The following is a 21004-nucleotide window of genomic DNA, read 5'->3' as shown; positions in this document are numbered from 1 at the left end:
AGGGAGCTGTTGTGGATTACCACCCTGATGATGTCATGAGGTGGAATCAAGTCAATGCAACACAATATAAGACCTGTATGAAGACTGGTGTGTGAATTAATTCGTAACGTTGTCACATTCAAAACATTTTGTAGCAACAGTTCTTGTAAGTGCATTTTCCACCATTTTCCAAGACCGTTTGAAATATGTCTGGGTTCAACCACTAAATTTGATCAGTAAATTTCATGTACATCAGATCTGACTGTATTAAAAAGTTTGGACTCTAAAATGGCAGTAACACATGCAGTTTGTCTTGTGGGTCTGGTTGTTGAATGTCTTTTATGTGGCAGGTTGAATTGGAGCTACATTAGGTCTGTGGCGCTCTGCTGCAGGACTATAGCGTTCTGTAGGTGACACGGTACTTGTTGACAGTGATGTAATGCAGGACTTCCGGGCACAGCGCAGTGGAGCAGGGCATGAGCTCTTCCTGGCCCTCTCCCATCAGCCACCTGTGCGTGTGGGCGGCCATGTCGCTGGTCACATGATCCTGAGCCCACGCATCCAGCCACGAGTGAAAGCGTCTGTGCAGGCGAGTGTGGACGCGCTGGTGAGACTGCAACGGGGAGAACAGGGGTTGACTTACTCAAAGTGTTTGATGTCTTAAACCAGAGGTGCCCAAACTTTTCATCGAGGGCCATATCTTTAAAAATATTTGACACAGAGGGCCACAAACCAATACAATAGATCAATCAGATTGGTGCATTTAACAAAGTTTTGACTTCACACTTTAAATAAGGGTTGAAATATTAATATTAGGTCTGTGTGACAGTGCAATGTGATGTTATTTAGGTTATATTTTTAGGATTACTCCAATTTGCCATAAAAAAGTACTGATTATGATCAGTTGAGCCAGTTCAACTGAAGGCCTGAGGGCCAATTAAAATTGCTCTGAGGGCCGCTCTGAGGGCCGCATTTGGCCCCCGGACCATACTTTGGACACCCCTGTTTTAAACCATTTATTGCACACACTCTGAACACACTCTAGAGATGCACCGATATATCGGCCCAGTATCAGTGTCAGCAGATATTCACATGATTAGATAATATTGGTATCAGCCAACAGCACCGATGCCGAACCTTTGCTGATGCAGGAAGAAAACAACTCCATGGACAAAGCATACATCTGGGATAATGACGTGCTGCTGCTGTATTCTAACAGAACAGTAAACTGTTCTCCAGCCCTTATTCTAGTGTGTGTAAGTCTATGTGACTTATTCTGGGGCCTAACTGGGAGACTACTGCCCTAAATGTCTACACAGTGTGCTCTTCACAATGCCATTTCAATGGGACAATACTCATTGATCAAACTATAGAAAACTACTGCTCGTGCACTGACAGATCTGTTGATTAGAGCGGACGAGCAGAAACTCTCAACCTCAGCACAAACATACATTTACTGTCCAAACTACAGTTCTGTGGGACTGTGTCCCTCTGCTACTGTCAACCCTCTCCTCACTGTGAGGAGTCTCATTCTGCATAAAAACTGCAAACCTTGCAGTTTAGCTCTGTACAAACAAATATAGAAAATACAGCCAGAAAAGTCAGAAAAATCTCGATTACATATTTTCACCAAATTGTGCCGCCCCAGTACCCACTCAAGAGCTCCTCAGCCCCAGTACGTGTGCCAGTGTATCGAGCCTGTGTTTACCTGGTGGGCCCGGGTGAGCGCTGTGTGCCGGTACATGTAGTCCTCAGACTTGCACACATACACCATCTTGTAGGAGTTGAGTTTGAACATGCACTGCCTCTTGAGCTCACTGTCTTCACGGGGGGACCGATCCTGCTGTAGCTGCTCCCATCCACGCTGGCACTTACGGATCTGACGAAGGTTTCTGCAAAATCCAAACCCAAAATCAGTCCACAAGTCCATCATTCATACTCTAGAATGGTCATTATAGTACAACCAATGCACAGATATTTGAGAGGCTGTCCCTTTAAAGTAAGTTAACCCCATGCATTGCACTCACCAGGTAACAGAATTAGAAAGGTGGCAATTCATTCGTGGGATTTGTGCATCTATAAGAGCAGCAGAGGAGGCAGTCGGAACATTTTTGTACAGTGCACTACTGTTGCATAGACATTCAAATGTGCAAAAGAAAATCCACACCTGATTTATGTTAACTCTGTTTGGTTTTAAAATAAACTTGTGCGTCACCCCACCAGTATTAGAATGTGAGGAGCATACTTACCCTGCGGTGGTGAGGTGAGGGAGGACTGAAACCATCAAGCATATTTTGGGCACTTCAAAACATAACAGGCCAATTGTGAGAGATAGAACACAAGCTCCTGGCAGGGAACAGTCAAAGTCTATGTGGTATAATCAGAGGTGGGTAGATATACTCAAGATGCATTTTGATGACAAAATTCTTTTAGAATTTTTTTTTCACACAATAATTTTTACTTGAGTAAGTTTTGAAGTATCTGCTAGAGATGGTTTAATATATTGATGGGCACTTTAGTGCAAAGAGGGCATTGATTACACTGCTCCATTGTAGGATAGTAGTAATACTGGAGTGTGGAAAATCATTTTATTGATAAACATATCGTTACTTTAATTGTATTTTGGAGGACACTCTATAGATGGTAAGTGAGTTTAAAACCATTTCAAATAATGTTGGGGAAAATTATCAAAATCTGTCCTACATATCAAGACACTGAAACTGGCAACCCAAATGAGAGCCAAAAAACAAATAACATTAACAACTTAGTCATCATGCCCAATGTTTTTGTGATTAAAAAGAAATCAATGTCACTCGTTGATTGATTTGAACACATTTACCCTGTGCCTGGGTACAGATAAGTCATGTTTCAGAAAATTGAACTAAAAATTCTGCATGGCACTCTCCCATTAAGGCCTTGGTATTAATATCTGTATTAAACCTAAAGCTGGACCGATGCAGCTACATCAAATCCAAAATCCAAAGTTACTCAAGAAAAAGCAAGTATTGGGTGAAACTAGTAAATTACTCTTTACACACACACACACACCTCTAGTATTATTTCTGCTTCTTTTACTCGAGTACATTTGTGACTGCTCTACCCACCTCTGTTTATTAATAACAATAACACCTATAAAGGAATAAATTAGCCAGCAGGTCATGTGACGTATTCAACTGCATGGTGAGAATAAAAAGTGAGTGAGCTTTCCAATGAGTCAGTCCATACCAGATTTATGCAATGGGTTCAATGGGTCGAGAACTCAAATAGTCTGGTTTACAATGCACTGTGAAATGTGATCATGGACAGCCATCTCAAAAACACAAAACAAATACACTAAACAAATGGTGCCACATCAAAAATCCAAGAAGAAAAACACCACATGTACAATCGGACAAACCATTTTATTTACCAACCCTACGCCTGTGTACAACCGATACGGCCAAGTAATGCCTTTAAAAATAGATCATATATTTGGAGAAATGTTGGCAGCAGAGGGCGCTAAACACATCTGAATAGGTGCACAAGTCACAATGGCACAGGTAGAAATGAGTACAAAAGTCAACATGGATCATTCCAGGTGAAATCAGCAGAGGACACTTAGAACAAACAGCAATTTAAGAACCAAATAGTCGATGTTATGGCCTTGTTATTGAAAATACCATATTGTGTGACATATCAACATCCAGCTACTAAACCTTTGACTAAATTTATTATTATCAAGCACTAAAAATAGAGAGAACAAAGTTGGGGCTGCACAAGTAACTGCAATATGAGTTATTGCAATTAAAGTCTCAAATGGTGCAGTCACTCAGCTAATAGAATGACCTCTGCAAACAACAAAATATACATTTTTTATAGGTCAAAGGCTACCAACTCTAGTTTAGACCTCTACAACTGAAATGTATGTCATTAACATTGAATGTATTTAATCCTTGTATGCAAATTAATATTTCAGTTTTCACTCATATGTTACTGCTCTTGGACACGTTTTAAAATGTGCAATATGAACTAAATATTACTATATCAAGTTATTGTCAATGCAGTATTGATGGGACAATATTTTGGGGTTTAATATTTACTGTGGGTACCAGAACATTAAGTAGTAACATTTGAGTTGTAGAGCTATAGAATAATTAACATGATTCATTATAGAGGGATGCTTTACCAGGATTTTCCCGCTTTAGTGTTTTTGTGACCGAAAGTTTGTTTTTTAATTTCTTTTTCAAATGCTCAATTGCCAACATGTGAATGTAGAATTGCAGATTCAGTTTGCAAGACCATTAAAAAGCTCATTAACTAATACAACAGTGTCTGTGGTCTACCATTAAAAATCATTTGTCACTGAAGATAGTTCCAGGGTTAACACTACGAGTAAAATAGATTTTAAAATGTTTTTTCCCTCTGTTGATTCCACATTGAATGATAATTGTAATTTATTTGCTCAAACCCAGAACAGACCATAAGAACATTGACATAATAGTCCAACCATTTGTATTGGTTACAACAGAAACAATGCATTCACGCTTCACATGGTCACGTGACATTTGATCTCTTTTAAAATGTGACCACTACAATAAATAAAGTCTTCTCACATAAATAAACGGATTTCATAAAAAGTGAGCCGCGTAAAGTGCAGTCGAGTCTGAGGTCTAAGCTACAACAGGCAGCTCACAGCTTTAATACCACTGGCCCTACTCACATGTGGTGCGGGCCCTGCACATGTGGCCCTACATACATGTGGTCCTACCGGAGAGTGGCAGTTTGTGAGCTCCAAGCAGCAGACTAAAGCCACATAATGGCCCTACACACAGGCTCTAGAACAGCAGGGGGCAGCAGAGTCCTCACCTGGGCAGGAACACAGGTTTGTGGGCCAGGTGTTCTCTGAGCTCTGGAGAGGCAGAGTCTGTGTTGAGGTACCGGTCCACGTAGTCCGACCACCTCTGCAGACACACAGACACACGTTAGTACACAGACACACTTGGAACTGAACTGCAACATGAAAGACTGCCTTTACAGTGCATACAACTGTCCACACGTCAGTTATGCGTGATTTCAGTCATTTGCAATAATTTGAAGTGGTTAAATTCTAATAGTTTCAAATGTAAGAAAAACACTCTGGAACCCAATGCAAAATTAAATTGGTGCCTCTATTAATTTGAATAGTCTACCTTTAATATAGAAAGAGAAAAGTAGTCTATACCTCTGCTTCAGCTGGCTCATCTGAGTTGTCCTCCTCTGTGTCCAGCAGCTCAATGCCCAGACTCACGGCTCCTGGGCCCTTCACAAACATCAACTGAAACATACAGTGAGGTCAAAGAGGTCCATTGTCCATTCACGCATGCACACACACGACGAGGTCTTACCTTGAAGCAGTTCTCTTCAGCTGTGAGCTGCTCGGCCTTGCGCTGGTATCCTGCCTCTACTGCACTGCGGGAGGCCTGGGAGCACAGAGCGCCCCCTGTGGCCTTGGATGTGCTCTCACTGAGGTACAGGTCGGTCACTCGTATGGACACGTCCTCACTGACCAGGTGCTGGAGCTGAGGACACGGATCAGTGCGTAATTGTGTGTAATTATCAAAAACCCTACTTGTGTTGCAGAGGTTACACAGACTAGGCTAAGTAAATTATGAGATAAGATGTATCAATTTGTCTTCTAAATGTACATGTATATTAAATGTGTCATTTGCCATGTGACAGCCATGAAACAGTGGAGCCATGTGACTTTTACATTTAAATACAATCAGTATATACCTGTGAATTTTTTTTACGTGCTCTGATGAAGACTTGGGTTGAAACGTACAGGTATAGAAATAAAAAAATAAAGCATATCGGAGTGCCTCGGATCTCTCCTTTCACCAAACACATGAACATAATTGATAACTGTACTGACCTGTCGCACGATGCTCTGGATGAGCTTGTCCATGGTGAAGGCTACGTAGGCGTGGATGGTGAACATCTCCCTCAGTGTGTCCTCATACTGCACTGGCTCCATGTTCCCATCCAGAAGGTTCCTAACCATTTCTAGGAAGACCGAGTAGTAGTCCTCCACCTCCACGTCCACTGAGCAGACAACACACAGGGGTCTTATACTGCCTTCTCTTTTGTCACACCTTTGGTATCCTCCACTTGTTGTGTAACTCTTAATTCTTATTCTGCTGTATTTCACACTTTTGTATGTGAAATGATAACTCCTCAGTTGGAATTTAACTGCACAAGACTCACATTTAGTATAAAACCAGCCTAAATCAATTAGCAAAATAATTGTTAGCAATGGGGCATGTACAGACTTAATTGTGATAGTTTAGGATAATTAAGTCTAATCATAAAATAAACTCTTCAAATACAGGTCTCAGGTGACCCCTGAGTAATAATATTGCCATTTTATCCCCCCTCCCCCTAGTTGGAAACCAATGATGTACATCTGCTTTTTTCAGACTTACTGGGCTCCTTCATCTTGAGCTGGATGGCGGGGTTGTCATTCTTGTCCTTCTTGTTGCCGAGGGAGTCCTTCTCCCACTCCCTCTCACGGGTCTCCTCCTCAATCTGCTTCTCGGCCTGGCTGTAGATGCGCAGCAGGCGGGTGCAGAGGATGTGGTGGAGCCGGAGGAAGGTGTACCAGTAGTTATTGACGTAGAAGAGGTTGTAGGCATCCTCTGTACCCTTCAGCTTGTGGGCAGCAGAGTTGTTGAACAGAAGTTTGGACTTGGGCGGCCCGCTGCCTGGGAGACCATTGGGCTTCTTGGCTGTGTCCTAGGGATGGGGCATGGACAGAAAGGAATTATATTTTTAGATAATCTCAATAAATGTATTTTTTGTAAAGCATCAGAACTGTAAATGTCTTTTCTGTCTTCTATAACAGTGTACTTGGCCTTCAGGGGTGTAACACCTTTTCTGTCCTGCGATGTCACATGCCTTTGTAGTAAAATACAAAAACTAAAGTGGAACTAAACACAGAGTAAAGTTGTTTTTTTTGCTACTAAACAGTATGGCAACTGCCATTCCAAGTACTATGTGACATCACACAGGACTATCCTGTTTAAAAGGTGTTTCTGACTACAAACACCTGGCTGCAGGAGTTGAGTTTGATGTGTGGTTACCCGTTAGGCCACTCATGCTTTTCCTCTTATGTCCAGACCACGCCCCTCCTCCCCACTCACTCTCCCCTTTAGTCCTCCAGGCACTGCTCAGTTTAGCAGCTCTATTTCAAATGTGGTTGTGGGCAGACTAGGTGTTTATTATTAATATTTCAAGTGGGACTAATTTTCTTTTGTATGAACTTTTGCCAATCCCAATTTAATCAAATCAATTGTTTTTAGTTAGTTTAACTCCTGACTTGAACTACACATTTTGTCCCACCTCTGTTGCATCTGGCTCTTGGTCATCCTCCTCCTCTGCGTCGGACAGCTCTCCCCGTCGGGAGAACAGCAGGTCTGGGATGAAGTGCTGGATGATCTGCTTGATCTTACACTTGTCCTCCTTCTGGATTCCCACCTGCCTCTTCACATGGTGGATGATGAGAGCAGCCGCATCCTCCAGGATCTGACTGTCTTCGTAGCTCAGGGTCATGTGGGAGCCGCTAGGGGGCGCTGTGGACACATCGTCTGAGGATCGCTCCTGACGCTGAAACACAAACAGGAAAAGGAACATTAAAGTGAAGCTAAACAGTAAATCAACTTTTATTCTGTTACTAAACTGTCTATATGGCATTTTAAAAATCTCATCTACGGTCAAAAAAATTAAAAATTGTGTCCTGGCTCCAGATGCCACAGCAATTTCAAAGTCAAAATTTCCCTACAGGCGCATCAAAAGCACACAGTGATATGCTTTATGTGTATTTTTCAAATTCTGTCGGATGCATGGGTATTTTGCAGTTACCTTATGCATTCTGAGCATCCTAATCATTTACCGTGATGAGTTTATAACTGCTTTTCACAACTCAGACCAGTGTGGAGTTTTGCTGTGACGATTACGCTAACAATAACTAGCACGCTAACTGGCACTTCCTGATTGTCGGACAACAGAATGCTTCCTAATTAGCTCTGTACTAGTGCAAAAAAATTCAAAAGGGAATGTTTAAGACAAACTTTACTGCCAATTGGTCTAGCCTACTTGTTGCCATCAAACTTATTAATGACATGCTGCTAATGTGCTTTGTAGAAAGGGCAATTAAAGCCCTAAAAATAACCAGAACAAAACTTGAAGTGGGTTTGAAGCAGACAGGTGTATGTTTTGACATTTAACAAACATGTTTTAAATCTCAGCCCATAATGGGCAATACAGTGGTCCCTCTCTATATTTCGGTTCACCTTTTGTGGTCTTACTGCGGATTTTTTGTGTGCAATTTTGCAGAAATATAAGAAAATGTTAATGCCTGTCTAAGAAAAGTGTATAAAGTGTGTGGTGAGGGGTTTTACAGCCTTAAAACATAAAATAATAGTAAAAAAGCTGACTACTTCGTGGATTTCGCCTATTGTGGGTTATTTTTAGAATGCAACCCTCGCAATAAATGAGGGACCACTGTATAGCAAAAAACGTCCTCTTTAAGTACGTGCGACATAGTACCTCATCATAGAGCATCTCGATCTCACTGAGCAGGGACTTGGACCGGAGCACTTTGGTGTCGTTCTGTTTGAAGTTGATGCCCTGATGGTCCAGAGACTTGAGGTAATACTTCTCATTCTGTTCCCTCCATACTTTGTTAAAACCTCTCTGAGCTTCTCTCCATTCCTCCTCTTTCATTTTCAACCTGTGAAGAGCAAACAATGTTAAACTAGGTACACATGGGACTAGGTTATTGACAATTAAATTAGTTAAAAATGTAATATTTGAAAATTGCTAACACTTTTCATTATTGCTCAGACATGGAATGTGCCACAGTAGGTCAAACTTGAGAAGAACATGCATTACTGTGAGCGCAGGTCGTCGCCTAACTACAGATCTGGCCTTTAAGTGTCACCTGCTTGTCTCCATGCATATATAGACAATTTTAATAATGTAAAGTGCAGTATTTCAGGAAAAGCACTAAAAAGTTACACAGTGCAACTTTAATAAAAAAAAAAAAAAAAAAAAAAAAATATAATATATATATATATATATATATATATATATATATATATATATATATATATATATATATATATATATATATATATATATATGTAATGCATTTTCCATTTTGAAACCTTGGGGCTTATTAACATATCATGTTATTGTTATTATTTATATGTACTCTAGAGTGCAGTACCTCTTGAGGACTATGGGCACGCAGACTGCAGGGTTCTTCTTGAGGCCGTCGATGATGTCGTGGGCCTTGTCTCCATATATCCTGTGAATGGCCTTTCTGTGGATGGTGTCCGAGGAGCCGCCCAGGCTGTTGTCCAGTCGGAAACGCACCTGCTCCTCGGCGGGCATCCGGGACAGTCTGCGCTGCACCGTCTCCAGCACGCGGATGGTGGATAGGTTGGTCTCCAGAACTACGTCCAGCTAACACAAAAAAACACTCTTTTAGGGGTTTTGGCCAAGAAGGGACACTTGAAAAGGGAATACAAGGTAATAATTCTAACATGTGTTTTTAGAACTGTTCCAGTTATCAGTAAACCAAAATAAGAGTAGAACATGTTTACTTCATATTTGAGCATAAGAGTGTGTAAAATAAATGAGCATATTATATGCATACATTTAATACTTACAAAATTCATTGAAACATGGTAGGTTTAATTCTCAGATTATTATGCCTACACAGCTACCATAAGGATGTTGCTCCTTACCTCAAAGCGCTCGTCCTCACATCTGTAAATGTGCTCTTCATACTGGGTCTTCTTGGAGGACACAAAGGTTGAGTCCTCGGACCAAGACGGGAACGAAACCCATGTATCATTCAGAACCTACAACAAAAACATTAGTGAACTAGGCATCTTCATAGAGCTGTGAACAAAGGCCATATAGGGTACTTCTTTTTTTTTTTTATTTCAAGGATTTTAACCTGTGCATAGACCCTGATAGCTTTATGCTTCTGGGTTACAACATAGTTGAAGGAAGGGTGAGGAGTGTGTACCTCTCTGCAGAGAGGCGTCCTCCCGGTGCACTTGGGCTGCTGGTAGCTTTTGGGCAGGGCTCTGTAGCTGGAGCCCAGTCTCTTACAGGAGGCGTAATCTATCTCCATGGCGATGCCCTCTGTGCTGCGCTCTTTTGGCAGGCTCTCGGCATGGCTTGACTCACTGTGCATGGACTCTCGGTAGCCCAGGAAGTTTTTGAACCACGAGAAAAGTTCTGGGAATTTTCTGGAAATGTGTAAAAAATAAATAAATAAATAAATAAATGTTTTGAGGCCATTAGATCATCTGTTAGGAAACTAAAATCATTATATTTTGATGTTATTATAATATTTAGTAGTTTAAGTTTAAAATTATTTTGTGAAATTATGTTATTATAGTTATTCATGTAACTATGATTGTTGTAACTTGAGTACTACTTACCTCTTTGAAAAGTACTATTTCTTTTAAAAGTTACAGTCAAAGTACTTTTCTAGCAGCACCCTTTTATTCCTATTTGAGCAAAGTTTCTTATTGAAGTAACAACAGTACTCGTACTTGAGAAAATGCTTAGATTACGCTTCCCACTGTGAGCAATATTCTTTTGAAGTTACAGCAGTTGTAACCATTTTTGGTTACTCAATGTGTAAGCTGTGTGAATGTCTTGCAGGTATTGAACTTTCTGACAAGCAGAGTGTTGTAACCAGTTCTCTGACTGCACCTTTCACAGACAAGTTTGCAGAGTACATGGTGTATAAACAAAGTGCCTGATAAGTTTCAATGACTGCTGTAAACCCCACAGCTGCACTGCACTGCCCTTACCCCAGGAACGGGATGACCAGCTGGACAAGTTCAGCTCGAGATATCACTTCCTGGTTGAAGATGTGCAGACACCTCAAGAAGTTGTCATAAGCCTCTGGACTCCTGAGGGCCTTCCTGACCTGAGACACCAACAAAGTTTTAAAATATTATGTACATTTAATAAGGGGAGATCACTTTATTGCTATTATTTATAGCATTAACATAATTTTGCCATTTTATTTTCTTACAAAGCCTTGAAGAAAATGCATGAAAATAATCAAAAGGTTCAACAATATAGTCCTCATTTAGTCACGTTTCAAACATTGCTTTGTTTTAGGGATGCACCAATACCAGCATCGACATCTGTGCCGTAAAATTTTATTGATCCGGTATTGATTTCCTATGTTCCAATACAGATAAGATACTCCAATTAGCCATTTTGACAACAAAAACACATTTTTATCCAATTCAACCTCGTAAATATTGACATGTGAAACCTAATTTTAAATCCTAGAATCTACATAATTGTTTATTTAAGTTTATTTTACATTGTTTTGGGTATAATATAATTATTGAATAATTATTTGCATATCATTTTTTAAAAAGCTTTGATAAGTTGTTAGTAGTTTTAAAGCAAGTAAAACTGGTATCTGGAATCAGGAAAAACTCAAATATGAAATATTGGAACTGAAAAGGACAATTTTTTGAACAGTTTAGCATGTAAATAAATTAGAACTGATTAACACATTTCTGTTTTGATCGAATTGCACTTCTTGTATCACAAATGGTATGGAAAAGCACAAGCTATTACAACATTCGTCATTTATAGGAGAACATTTTTTTTTCTCATTTTTTTCTGTTGCAGCCCAAACCAAAACCAAACCTACCTTTTCAAAGAACATAGTTTCAGTGCTTGTGCTGTGCTTGCCAATTTCGCCTATCCCATGATCCTTCCCCATTATTTTTGGTTTCTTCTGTAAAATAAATTAAAGTTTAAAAATCGTAAAAAGCATACAATACATATTACCAGTCAATTAGTTCAAAATTATAACACTTGTTTACCTTGATGGGAGGCGTGAGGGGCAGTCCTGCAGGCCTCCTCAGGGGAAGCCCGTTCTGACTAAGCCTCTGCTTGTTGTTGAGGAGCGGTCTCTTCACTGTGGCTCCATGGTCATTACGAACTGAATCCACCCGGTCTGGTGTCGGTTTACCCAGCAGCTGAAAAGATGCAATTTAGTAGAGGTTGACCAAACGCTAACTGAAATGAACTGCATTTCCCTGAAATTCAAAAACAAGTTCAATTTGTCCAAAATATGAAAAAAATGTACTGCTGACAAACTTTTCTCTATAACTGACAACACTTTGAATATTTCTTGCACATTCTTTTAAATTAACAGTACTCATACTATTTTTGGCTACTCTATGTGTAAATTATTTAGTTCTCCATCTTCCAAGTGTTAGTTTACAAGTTGATCAAAAAGTTGAACAAGACTGATCTAACCAGCTCTCTGCAGACTTGAATGATCACAGTGCAGTCTGAGTATGTGGGTGAAATGTACTAAATTTTATAACCAAGTAGATGTGAAATAGGTATGTGATTAGGCTAAAACTCACTGGTGCTGGGCAAAAACAAAAAATCATGCCGTTACTAACACATCCTAAGACAGCACTTGAAAAATAGAAATTGCTGAATCTTGCCCTAACAAACCCCAAACAAATCTAAATGTGTCTGAGTGAGGGACACGTGGACTTATTGCGAATAATTAATGCAAAAAATTAAATAATGGATTCACCATTGAATTATTAGCATCAGGGAGGAACTGTCCAAACTCTGAGAGCAGGTCTTCTTGGTTTTTGAAAAGCCGGGCCACCTGGGTGTAGACTTCCTGCTCCGTCAGCACTGGAGTGTAGCTTCCACCGGCCTCTTTAGCATTGCGCTGCTCCTTCTGCCACATTGGAGTCAACAGTCAGAACAACAGTTTGAAATAAAACCAAAAGGAATTATTATGGTTAATAGGACTTGTTCAAGTAACCTTTACTTTGTAATAAGTAAATGGTAAAATTCAGGTAACTAATAGACAGCTTCATCAAATGTATGAGTAAATGTTTCTCCAAAGGACAGAATAAAGATATACCTCATTCTTCTGTGAAAGTTACTTGATTAAAGTAAGGCTAGAAGTTTGCTTTTATTTCCAAGGTAACCTTTACAAATTGCATTTTACAGTGGGCGTCTCTGATGTCATGACATTTCACAAAGCTCAGTTTTGAAGGTGCTGGAGTATGAATGTGGCACGTCTGAATGATGCGCAAAATTGTAAAGCAACTTATCTGGAAAAGCACCATAAAAGACTAACTAAAATTAAGTTAAAAATGTCAAAGGAAATTGATGGTTATTACAGGAAATATTGTATCTTTGTACTGTGATGGAGACAGACATTAACCATCTATTCACAGGGACACAAATATTGATTTTTTTCACAATACCATAAACTAATTTGGTCTTAACGGCACCATTTTGTCAAAAGTAATGACAGCAGGTAAATATGGCAAGTGTAAGGACTCCATCTTAAAAGGTGCAATATGCAACTTTTCTGGAGGAGGGTCTGCAATCTGGTTGTCACTATGGAAACGTTATTGCTTTGCCTAGAATGTTCCAAAGGTATAAACTTATCTCCAGCAGATAATACCACTAGGTCAAATCAGTGGAGAGACCTTTTCATGGTATTGAATTAGCAAAAAAATGTATTATATTGTGGAAAATTTCAGGTAAATTAATATCTCCAATGCAAAAAGCAGCTGGCAGACCACCCACCAGAAAAGTTACATAGTGTCTCTTTATACAAAACCTGATAAATGCCCTCAGTATGTGATAATGACATAAAATTCTGGAAAACAACTCATTACCTGGTACGTGTGCAAGATTTCCAGAAAGGCTTTATAGATGTCTGGCTGTCCCTGGAAGCGGTTCTTGATCTTGTTGACGTAGTTGATGGCGTGGTTAAACTCCACGGGCTGGTTGTTCTGGGGCTGTGGTCCGCTGGATGGGGTGCTGCTCACGGGGGTGTGGCACTGGGCCGGAGGGGAGCGTGGGGAGGCGTACGACGGGATGGACGGGTTGGGCTGGGTGGTGGGTGTGTGAGCCGGAGACTGCAGAGGCTGGAAAGGAGAGAGGTGGGAAATGTTCATGTAAATGCAGTGGGATCGATATCTGCGGTTATTTTACGTTTGTGTGAAGAGCGTAAGACATTCATACAGGATTTTAAAGTTCAAAAGCAAATGATCAATAAATAAATATTAGGTAATGGGTCATATTTAGTAGTTAATACAATTTGTCAGTGCCAATTGTCGGGTTAAGTTTTTTGTTTTTAAGATTCTTATATTTTGAATGGATTCAAACATTTCAAAATGCTAAACATTGACATTTTCATCCTCCAAATACAACCTTCCCTCACTGCTCCAAAATTATAATTTAAAGTGGAAAGAAACACTAAATATAAATTTGCAGCTTTCTTGTCAAAAAATACAAAAGCCGTGTTGCCTTCAACACAAATGTAATTTCAAGTACTACATGACATCACATAAGACTGCCCTGATTAAAGCCAGGTGTTTCTGATTACAAACAACAGAGTGTTTCTACCAATCACCAATTAGACCAATCACACTGTTCATTCCTTGAGTGCAACAGAGTTGAACTGAAGTCAACTTTACGCAAATGCGGATTGATATCACTGAGACAACAGCCATTCAGTGAACACCTTTTGACAGACACATGTGAGCCATTGGTCGAGGCCCTAAACACGCTCCTAATTACCCCTGCATGTGGTTAAGCGCCCATAGAAGGCTAGAGACACCACAGGAGTGAACTGAGTGCAGGAAAGGGGTTTTGTCGCACGTCATGTGAGTGCAGCGTTTCTCTTCCAAGGACTGCACAGTTTAGGAGCTCTATTTGAAATGTGGTTGTGGGTGGAGTTTAGTGTTTAGTCATACTTTAAGATTTTGTATTTTCTTTTTTTTTTGTTTAAATTGCAATTCTTATTTAGAAGTGACATACTCAATTGTGGACTCAGTATATTGTTTAAAAAGGTTTATGTTGGGATATATTATTTGCTAATCTAAGGTGTAAACTTACCTTGTTGACCTTGTTGGGCGGGGGCTGTGTGTGGGCCGCAGGGGTGGGGGTGGTTGGTGTGACCTGAGGGGCAGGGGCTGGTGTGCTCTGCTGTTGCGGCTGGGGTGGGGGTGGAGGCTGGCTCGTTGGTTGGGTGGCGGGCTGGCTGGGAGCTCCAGTTACTGGGATGTTGTGGACTGACACGCCGTGAGGGGTGATGTAGTGGATCTGCCCGGGCGTGGTCACATTCACCATGTCGTTGGTCTGCACCTCGATCTTGTATCCCGGAGGCAGGAACGTGTTAAAGCCCATGATGAGGTCTGGGTGGCCTTTGAACAGCTGCGACACGCGGTTTATCACTCCGGGCGTGTCGATGCTGTGAGGGGATCAGTTCACAAGTGTGATTTTAACAAGCGGTTTAATCAGAAAAATGCATGGACCACTTATATAAAAAACAAACAAGACAGCTTAGAAAAATGATAACAGGACTTAGAACAGAGTGGATTTCTGAAGAACAACAAGCAAAACTGGTCAGCCAGAACCACACTCTTTGACAAAACTTTACAAAAACATGTGGATCTGGAACTGTGCCATGTCTCCCAGATTGCAGAGGGTGTAACTGACAGGCGAATTAACCAATAAGATAAATGCATGGTCTGCTGTGTCAAAACAAAAATGGCAGCTTGCACATAAAAATGGACCAAGAAACAGTGTGGATTTCTGCAGAAACAACAATCAAAGCAGTAAAGTCTTATTAATCTCAGGTAAAAAGTTATACATTTTGTTCTGAATGACATGAGCGTTTTCAAAAGGAGAGAGGTTGGAATGTCCCAAGTTAGGACACAGGTTCAAGGCTCTTATGATCTGATTCCAGACCCTTTTGGATTTGAAAAGAATGAAGAAGGCACTGGATGGTCAAGCAACTAAACTCTTATGTATCTGGTGTGACATTCAGAACAAATCAAACTTTTACAAGAATATTCAGAGGAGAAGTCTTCTACATTTTAGATTCACATGCTACAAATTAGAAGGTATGATTGGCTGTTGGTGGAAATGACTCACTGGTCTAACCCAATAAAGTAGTTTACCACCAGCGGGTATGACATGAATAATGCCCGAAATTGTAAACCAAGTGAACGGAAAGGTACTATATAAAGTCAAAAAATGCATTAGTCTTATATAAAGACTAAAGACTTTTTGTTACTTTTGGATTATAGATTTCATGGCTAAATCTAAAAAAAAAAAAAAAAAAAAACTTTGTGGCAGCTAATGACACATCCTTTATATCAACAGGAGTGCAACAATATAAGTGTCACCACAGAGGGCACAATAAAGGGGAAGTGTAGCTGCACAACTAGAAATGGTATGGAACTTGCATGTGTTTGATGGAATTACATTAGGAAATACTTGCCTCTGAGACTTGAACTCTTTCATTATATCCAGGAAATCATTGTAAACTTGTGGTTGATTTCCAAACTGTAACTTTACTTGATCCAGGTAGGAGAGGGCATCTTCAACCTAACAAAATGTTAACAGTATGAGTTATGCATCAAATAAAAAAAACAAAACTAAAAGTAGTTTGCCGAGGTACCTTTAGCCTTTGAAACTGCTGGCCCTGCGTGGAGGTGAGTGCTGGCGCCGGGTGGACGTGCCCTTGGACATGCCCTTGGACATGCCCTTGGACGTGCCCTTGAACCACAGCAGGGCCCTGGCTCTGGTATGTCTGGTTGTGTGTATGGGGCCCGACGTGAGGGGCCACACTCTTCACTCCATGTACACTGCTGCTCTGAGCCATGGTAGGCACCTTTTACACAGGAATCGGGTACTTTAGATTTTTGATACAATATGAACTCCAAACTATTGTGGTAAGTAGTTTCACTAACTCAATATGAATGTGAAATAATACAATGCAGAAGGTTCCTGCTTTAGAAGTTTTACTGGTAGGGAATTAAGAGGTATATGATGTAATCCATCGTTAAGAGAGAGCACCAAATAGGCTGATTAATTCACGATAGAATTTTGAAGCACGATATTGTGCTACAAAGATATACTGTGATAAAATATTGAAACTACTTTATGTCACTGACACAGTAACAATATTGTAAGATTAAACATTTTTAAATAGACTGTCGTTAAAAGGCCTGAGCTGAACCAATAATTAGCCACAGAAGATATTCAACCTTTTACAGCTCAAATGTTATTGTATTACAAAAAAATTACCTCAAATCTCCCCACTTTTATAAAGAAATTGAACACACGATAAATATTGAGTCCCAAAATATATTGTTAAATAAATAAGTCCATATAGGAATTATCGTGACAAGCCTATCAGCACCTACAATAAACTCTCTATGGAAAAACAGGCGGCACCACTAGGTACAGTTCTATATTTTTTTAACCACAAACATTTAAGAGGTGTGTAGTCACTTTTTGTGTAGCAATGTCATTAAAGTGTTAATATAAAGCTTTCTGTGTATTTTTTTAGGAAACAGATCGATCAAGACAAAATATCAGCCTGTGCTGGAGATTTAAGTCCAATAGCCAATATGCTAAAATGTCCAAATATCGGCCAATATACCTGTCTATCTCGAGTAGATACTTAAAGCCACAGTATCAAAATTGGAATTGGAACTGAAAAAACTGGATTGGTGCATCCCTAAGATCAGTATCCATGGAGAAAAGCAAGTGGCCAGTTGCAGTGACCCAATAAGGTGACTTAAACTGTACTTTAAATGTTTTTTTGAGTTTATGCAGTTTATTTTTTAACAAACTGCAACGGCACATTGCAATTTTAATAAAAAATAGAATCTTAGACTTAATTAAAAGCCACATGCATGACACCTGGTAGCCTTGTGGAAGTGAATACTGGATGCCGCTGGTTGGCTGCATGTCTGTGGGGGCCTCTATGGCAGTAGGGGCCGGGGTGAGGGCGCGGTGCTGCAGGCCCTCAGGGAGCCCTTGGATGGTGGGTCGACGCTGCTGCTGCTGCTGTTGGGAGGAGAACACTGCTTCCTGGTCCACCACACGTTTCTTCATCGTGAGAACATACCTGAGGCGGCTGAGGCACCTGCGGCAGATTGGGATGTCAAGATTAACCTGTGTTCCAACCAGGAGTGCAGTGACACACACCATATACGCACACACAAACAAGATACTTATGTGAGACCAGGCTGAGGCAGTGGACAGACAGGATTTTAATGCTACTCTGAAACACTTTAACTCTGTAGTGTGTTTTGCCAGAGAAAAAAGCTAATTGTTTGCTTTAAATAATAGTATTTGTTTATTATACCATATGGTCTTGCACTAATTCAGACTTGATCCAGTTGCGTGATTTTGTTTCAATATAGATACTTAAATGAGTATCTGGTTTTGGTATTGATTAGTATCTGATTTTTAAAAAATACTTTTCACAACCATATTAGTCAAATGCATACATTATTTCTACTCAGAGATGACTACAGCTTGGAGATTTAGCAAATTTTTATATGTGGTTGACAAAAGGATCAGACCCGGTTTAGTAGTTTATACATATTGATTTATCAATTGTCATGAACAGGTGTACAGCAGTGCTCCATAGTTGGCTGTTAAATTCCATCACACAAATCAAATATTTTATGCAAAAACTAACTAACTAGACTAGGGATCTCTGATCTCTTCTCATTGAGATCTACTATTACAAGACTAAAAAATCTGAGCGGTACTCTTGTTAGCAGATGACTATGAGCTGGTTACACATAAAATAAAAAACAGCATTATTAATCATGAAGTGACCAAATATTAGCATCTATTTGAGTCATGTAACAACAAATAGGTCAGATTCAATTTAATATTTAAATTTCTTGTTGAGGAACAAGACTACATGAGGTAGAGCTGGATTTTAATACATTAGGGTCTGTCTATAAAAACATATCACCATGACAGAATACGTTTACATTTTGTACAGTGTAATTATTGTTAAATTATTACCCATTTTGTAAATTATTTTTGTGAGGTTTATGTTTGGACTTCATCCTTCCTGCATACATTTATCTTTATAAAAAGAATAATTGATTGCCATATGTAGGTAATGTTATGGTTTACAATGGTGTTGTCGCTGTCTAGATTTATTTTTACAGCATACACGGAATAAACGGGTCTTCTGTCACTTATGTAATCCTTTGTTGAAGGGGCAGTAGAAAATTCTTCGCACAACACATTTGCTGACGGTCCCTAAGCAGACGTCATTACCGCTGGTCACACACTGCCGCACTCCGCTCTCCTCTGCTCCTCTCCCGCGGCAGGAGCACGGAGGCACGGCCAGGCGTGGAGGGAGCACCGAGCACCCGTCCATCCGACCCTTTGACGACGGAAATCGGCTGGGGGACGTTTAGTACACGCGAGAGTCAGTGAAATGGCTGAATATTTGCGCTGCAGCGGGAGGACTGGGCCGAGGGCAGATCGCTGGTTGCTCGTAGGCGCTGTCTGTGTCCGCACGTCGCTGTACGCTGCTCTCTGCTCTGGCTCATCCCCTCCCCCTCTCTGACAAACACCAGGCTCAACCATAGGCTCAACCAGGGCTCAGCGCGTCCCTCTGAGCTGCTCACGTCTTCGGCTGTCCGCTCATTGATGCTGGATGGACATTCATCTATCCTAAACGATTTATTTAACCACAAATTCAGTTTCCAGAGCGTAACCGACCCGGCCCGTTTTCCACACCGTAAACGGCGCTCTTAAGAACAGAGATATTTTAGTGTCACCTCTCGCGCAAGAAACAAACAAAAACTGCACTTTGTCCAAGATAAAAACGCAACTCCCAAAGCCTTCTCTCATCCAATGACATTCAAGCCACCTGTATAGCTTTAGCATGGGCTCGAAAAGTTTCATCAAGTAGTTAGATCAAGTCCTGGACCAAGTTCCGAGTGAGAGAATGCTAAAGGCTAACTTGTAGAGCTAACTCTACGTCGCGTTGACGTGAAGTTATGCACAATACTAAAAAACAGTTGCCACTCAAATCACCCTGTCATCTATGAACACAGAGCTGACCAGAGGATGCACCGTAACAAGTACATTATGCAGCTGTTGTCGATAGGTCCGGTTGTTTAGCTTTAGCTTTGGAGCTAAATCATGGTCAGCGCTCACTGCTTGTTAGCTCACATCTGACTAGCTTGAATCATTTTAACATCACTGAACCAGTCACTTCTCCATTCTCCGATGCCGATGATGGTCAAAGAAACCCTCTTCTGCAATAATACATCTTAGCGAGGACTTGTCCGCTGTTACCTTTCCGTTTACTATATTTGACAAGGTTAGATAGCAGGCAGCTGAGTAAATGCTACAACACCCCCACCAGAGAGCTAGCTTTGGCTAACAGGCGACTAGGACTCACCTCTCAGTGGGACAGCCACCGCAAACAACCCGACACACTGGTGTACGGAGGCGCAGTCAACCACGGGCGGCTCTCGTGCTCACAGAGATGGAAAAGGATGCCAAGTTTTCTGATAAAAAGGCCAAAAATCCAGTAGCCCGTAGTGGTCCGCCGCTAACAACAGTGGATGTATGAGCGGTGTTCCTGCACACACAGGCGGGGCGGGGCGTCACGCGGGGCGGGCACGACTCCGCCCACCCGCTCGCGCCATTGGTCCAACCCAAATTAAAACACACAAGGCAAGCCTCCCCAAGCGAGTTTGCTCAGAGCTTTTCCCAAACTTTTGTCATCTGTTTTCCCAGAGAAGGTAGAGTAGGCAATGATTGTACTTATTCCAAGAGATAAATTACAAATTTATGCCTAGATGTTCAAATAGACGTGAAAGACCCAAGTAATTACTCAAGGGTATTGGTATTTGGTAAAAGTAACAACTTTTTTTGTTTTTCCAAATAACTATACCTTACTTGAAGACAAGATGCAGCAAACCTCAATTCAATCTAGTTAACAAGCCTTTGACACTTGTAGATTGTGGGTGGAGTAACCAAAACTACTAACTCCTGTTACACTAAAAATAACTCGAGTAAATGTCCTTTGTGCTACAACACAATGCAACTCTACTAATGACTGCCTTTTGGATTTTCTTTCATATACAAAGGTGAGCTTTCTTTCTCTACAGTCATC

General features: G+C 40.6%; 1 protein-coding gene across 3 annotated transcripts; it reads right to left on the bottom strand.

The window, feature by feature from the left end:
• Nucleotides 1-289: 289 nt before the first annotated feature.
• Nucleotides 290-20520, bottom strand: LOC117387758 (paired amphipathic helix protein Sin3a-like). Of its 3 annotated transcripts, none has more exons than XM_033985319.2 (22): nucleotides 20285-20520; nucleotides 17761-17986; nucleotides 16511-16723; nucleotides 16331-16437; nucleotides 14941-15295; nucleotides 13716-13967; nucleotides 12605-12757; nucleotides 11874-12029; nucleotides 11699-11785; nucleotides 10833-10951; nucleotides 10034-10259; nucleotides 9747-9863; nucleotides 9224-9462; nucleotides 8542-8725; nucleotides 7336-7599; nucleotides 6420-6729; nucleotides 5870-6039; nucleotides 5343-5516; nucleotides 5180-5272; nucleotides 4825-4919; nucleotides 1688-1871; nucleotides 290-592 (listed from the first exon to the last, which is right to left on the bottom strand). In XM_033985319.2, the coding sequence occupies exons 2-22, from the start codon at nucleotides 17953-17955 to the stop codon at nucleotides 374-376; spliced, it is 3912 nt and encodes a 1303-aa protein (XP_033841210.1). In that variant the 5' UTR covers nucleotides 17956-17986; nucleotides 20285-20520; the 3' UTR covers nucleotides 290-373. The 3 variants fall into 3 exon arrangements, with proteins under 3 accessions (XP_033841210.1, XP_055086167.1, XP_055086174.1); XM_055230192.1 differs by having other exon boundaries at nucleotides 11699-11782; nucleotides 20285-20475; XM_055230199.1 differs by lacking the exon at nucleotides 290-592 and adding an exon at nucleotides 2229-2280 and having other exon boundaries at nucleotides 1704-1871.
• Nucleotides 20521-21004: the final 484 nt, after the last annotated feature.

Source organism: Periophthalmus magnuspinnatus, chromosome 3 (genome assembly GCF_009829125.3).
Source record: "Periophthalmus magnuspinnatus isolate fPerMag1 chromosome 3, fPerMag1.2.pri, whole genome shotgun sequence".
NCBI classification, from domain to species: domain Eukaryota; kingdom Metazoa; phylum Chordata; class Actinopteri; order Gobiiformes; family Gobiidae; genus Periophthalmus; species Periophthalmus magnuspinnatus.
Note: the sequence above shows the minus strand (reverse complement) of the source record. Positions and strands in the feature narration are given on the sequence as shown.

What these genes read in the sequence shown, in the direction of transcription:
- LOC117387758 (XM_033985319.2), bottom strand. Translation starts at nt 17,955, where the DNA reads ATGAAGAAACGTGTGGTGGACCAGGAAGCAGTGTTCTCCTCCCAACAG. An exon ending in CACTTCCACAAGGCTACCAG is followed by an intron (nt 16,724 to 17,760) that starts GTGTCATGCATG and finishes CCTGTGTAAAAG; the next exon opens with GTGCCTACCATGGCTCAGAG. An exon ending in AAACCTGTGTTCCTGCCCAG is followed by an intron (nt 1,872 to 4,824) that starts GTGAGGACTCTG and finishes TGGATTTTGCAG; the next exon opens with AAACCTTCGTCAGATCCGTA.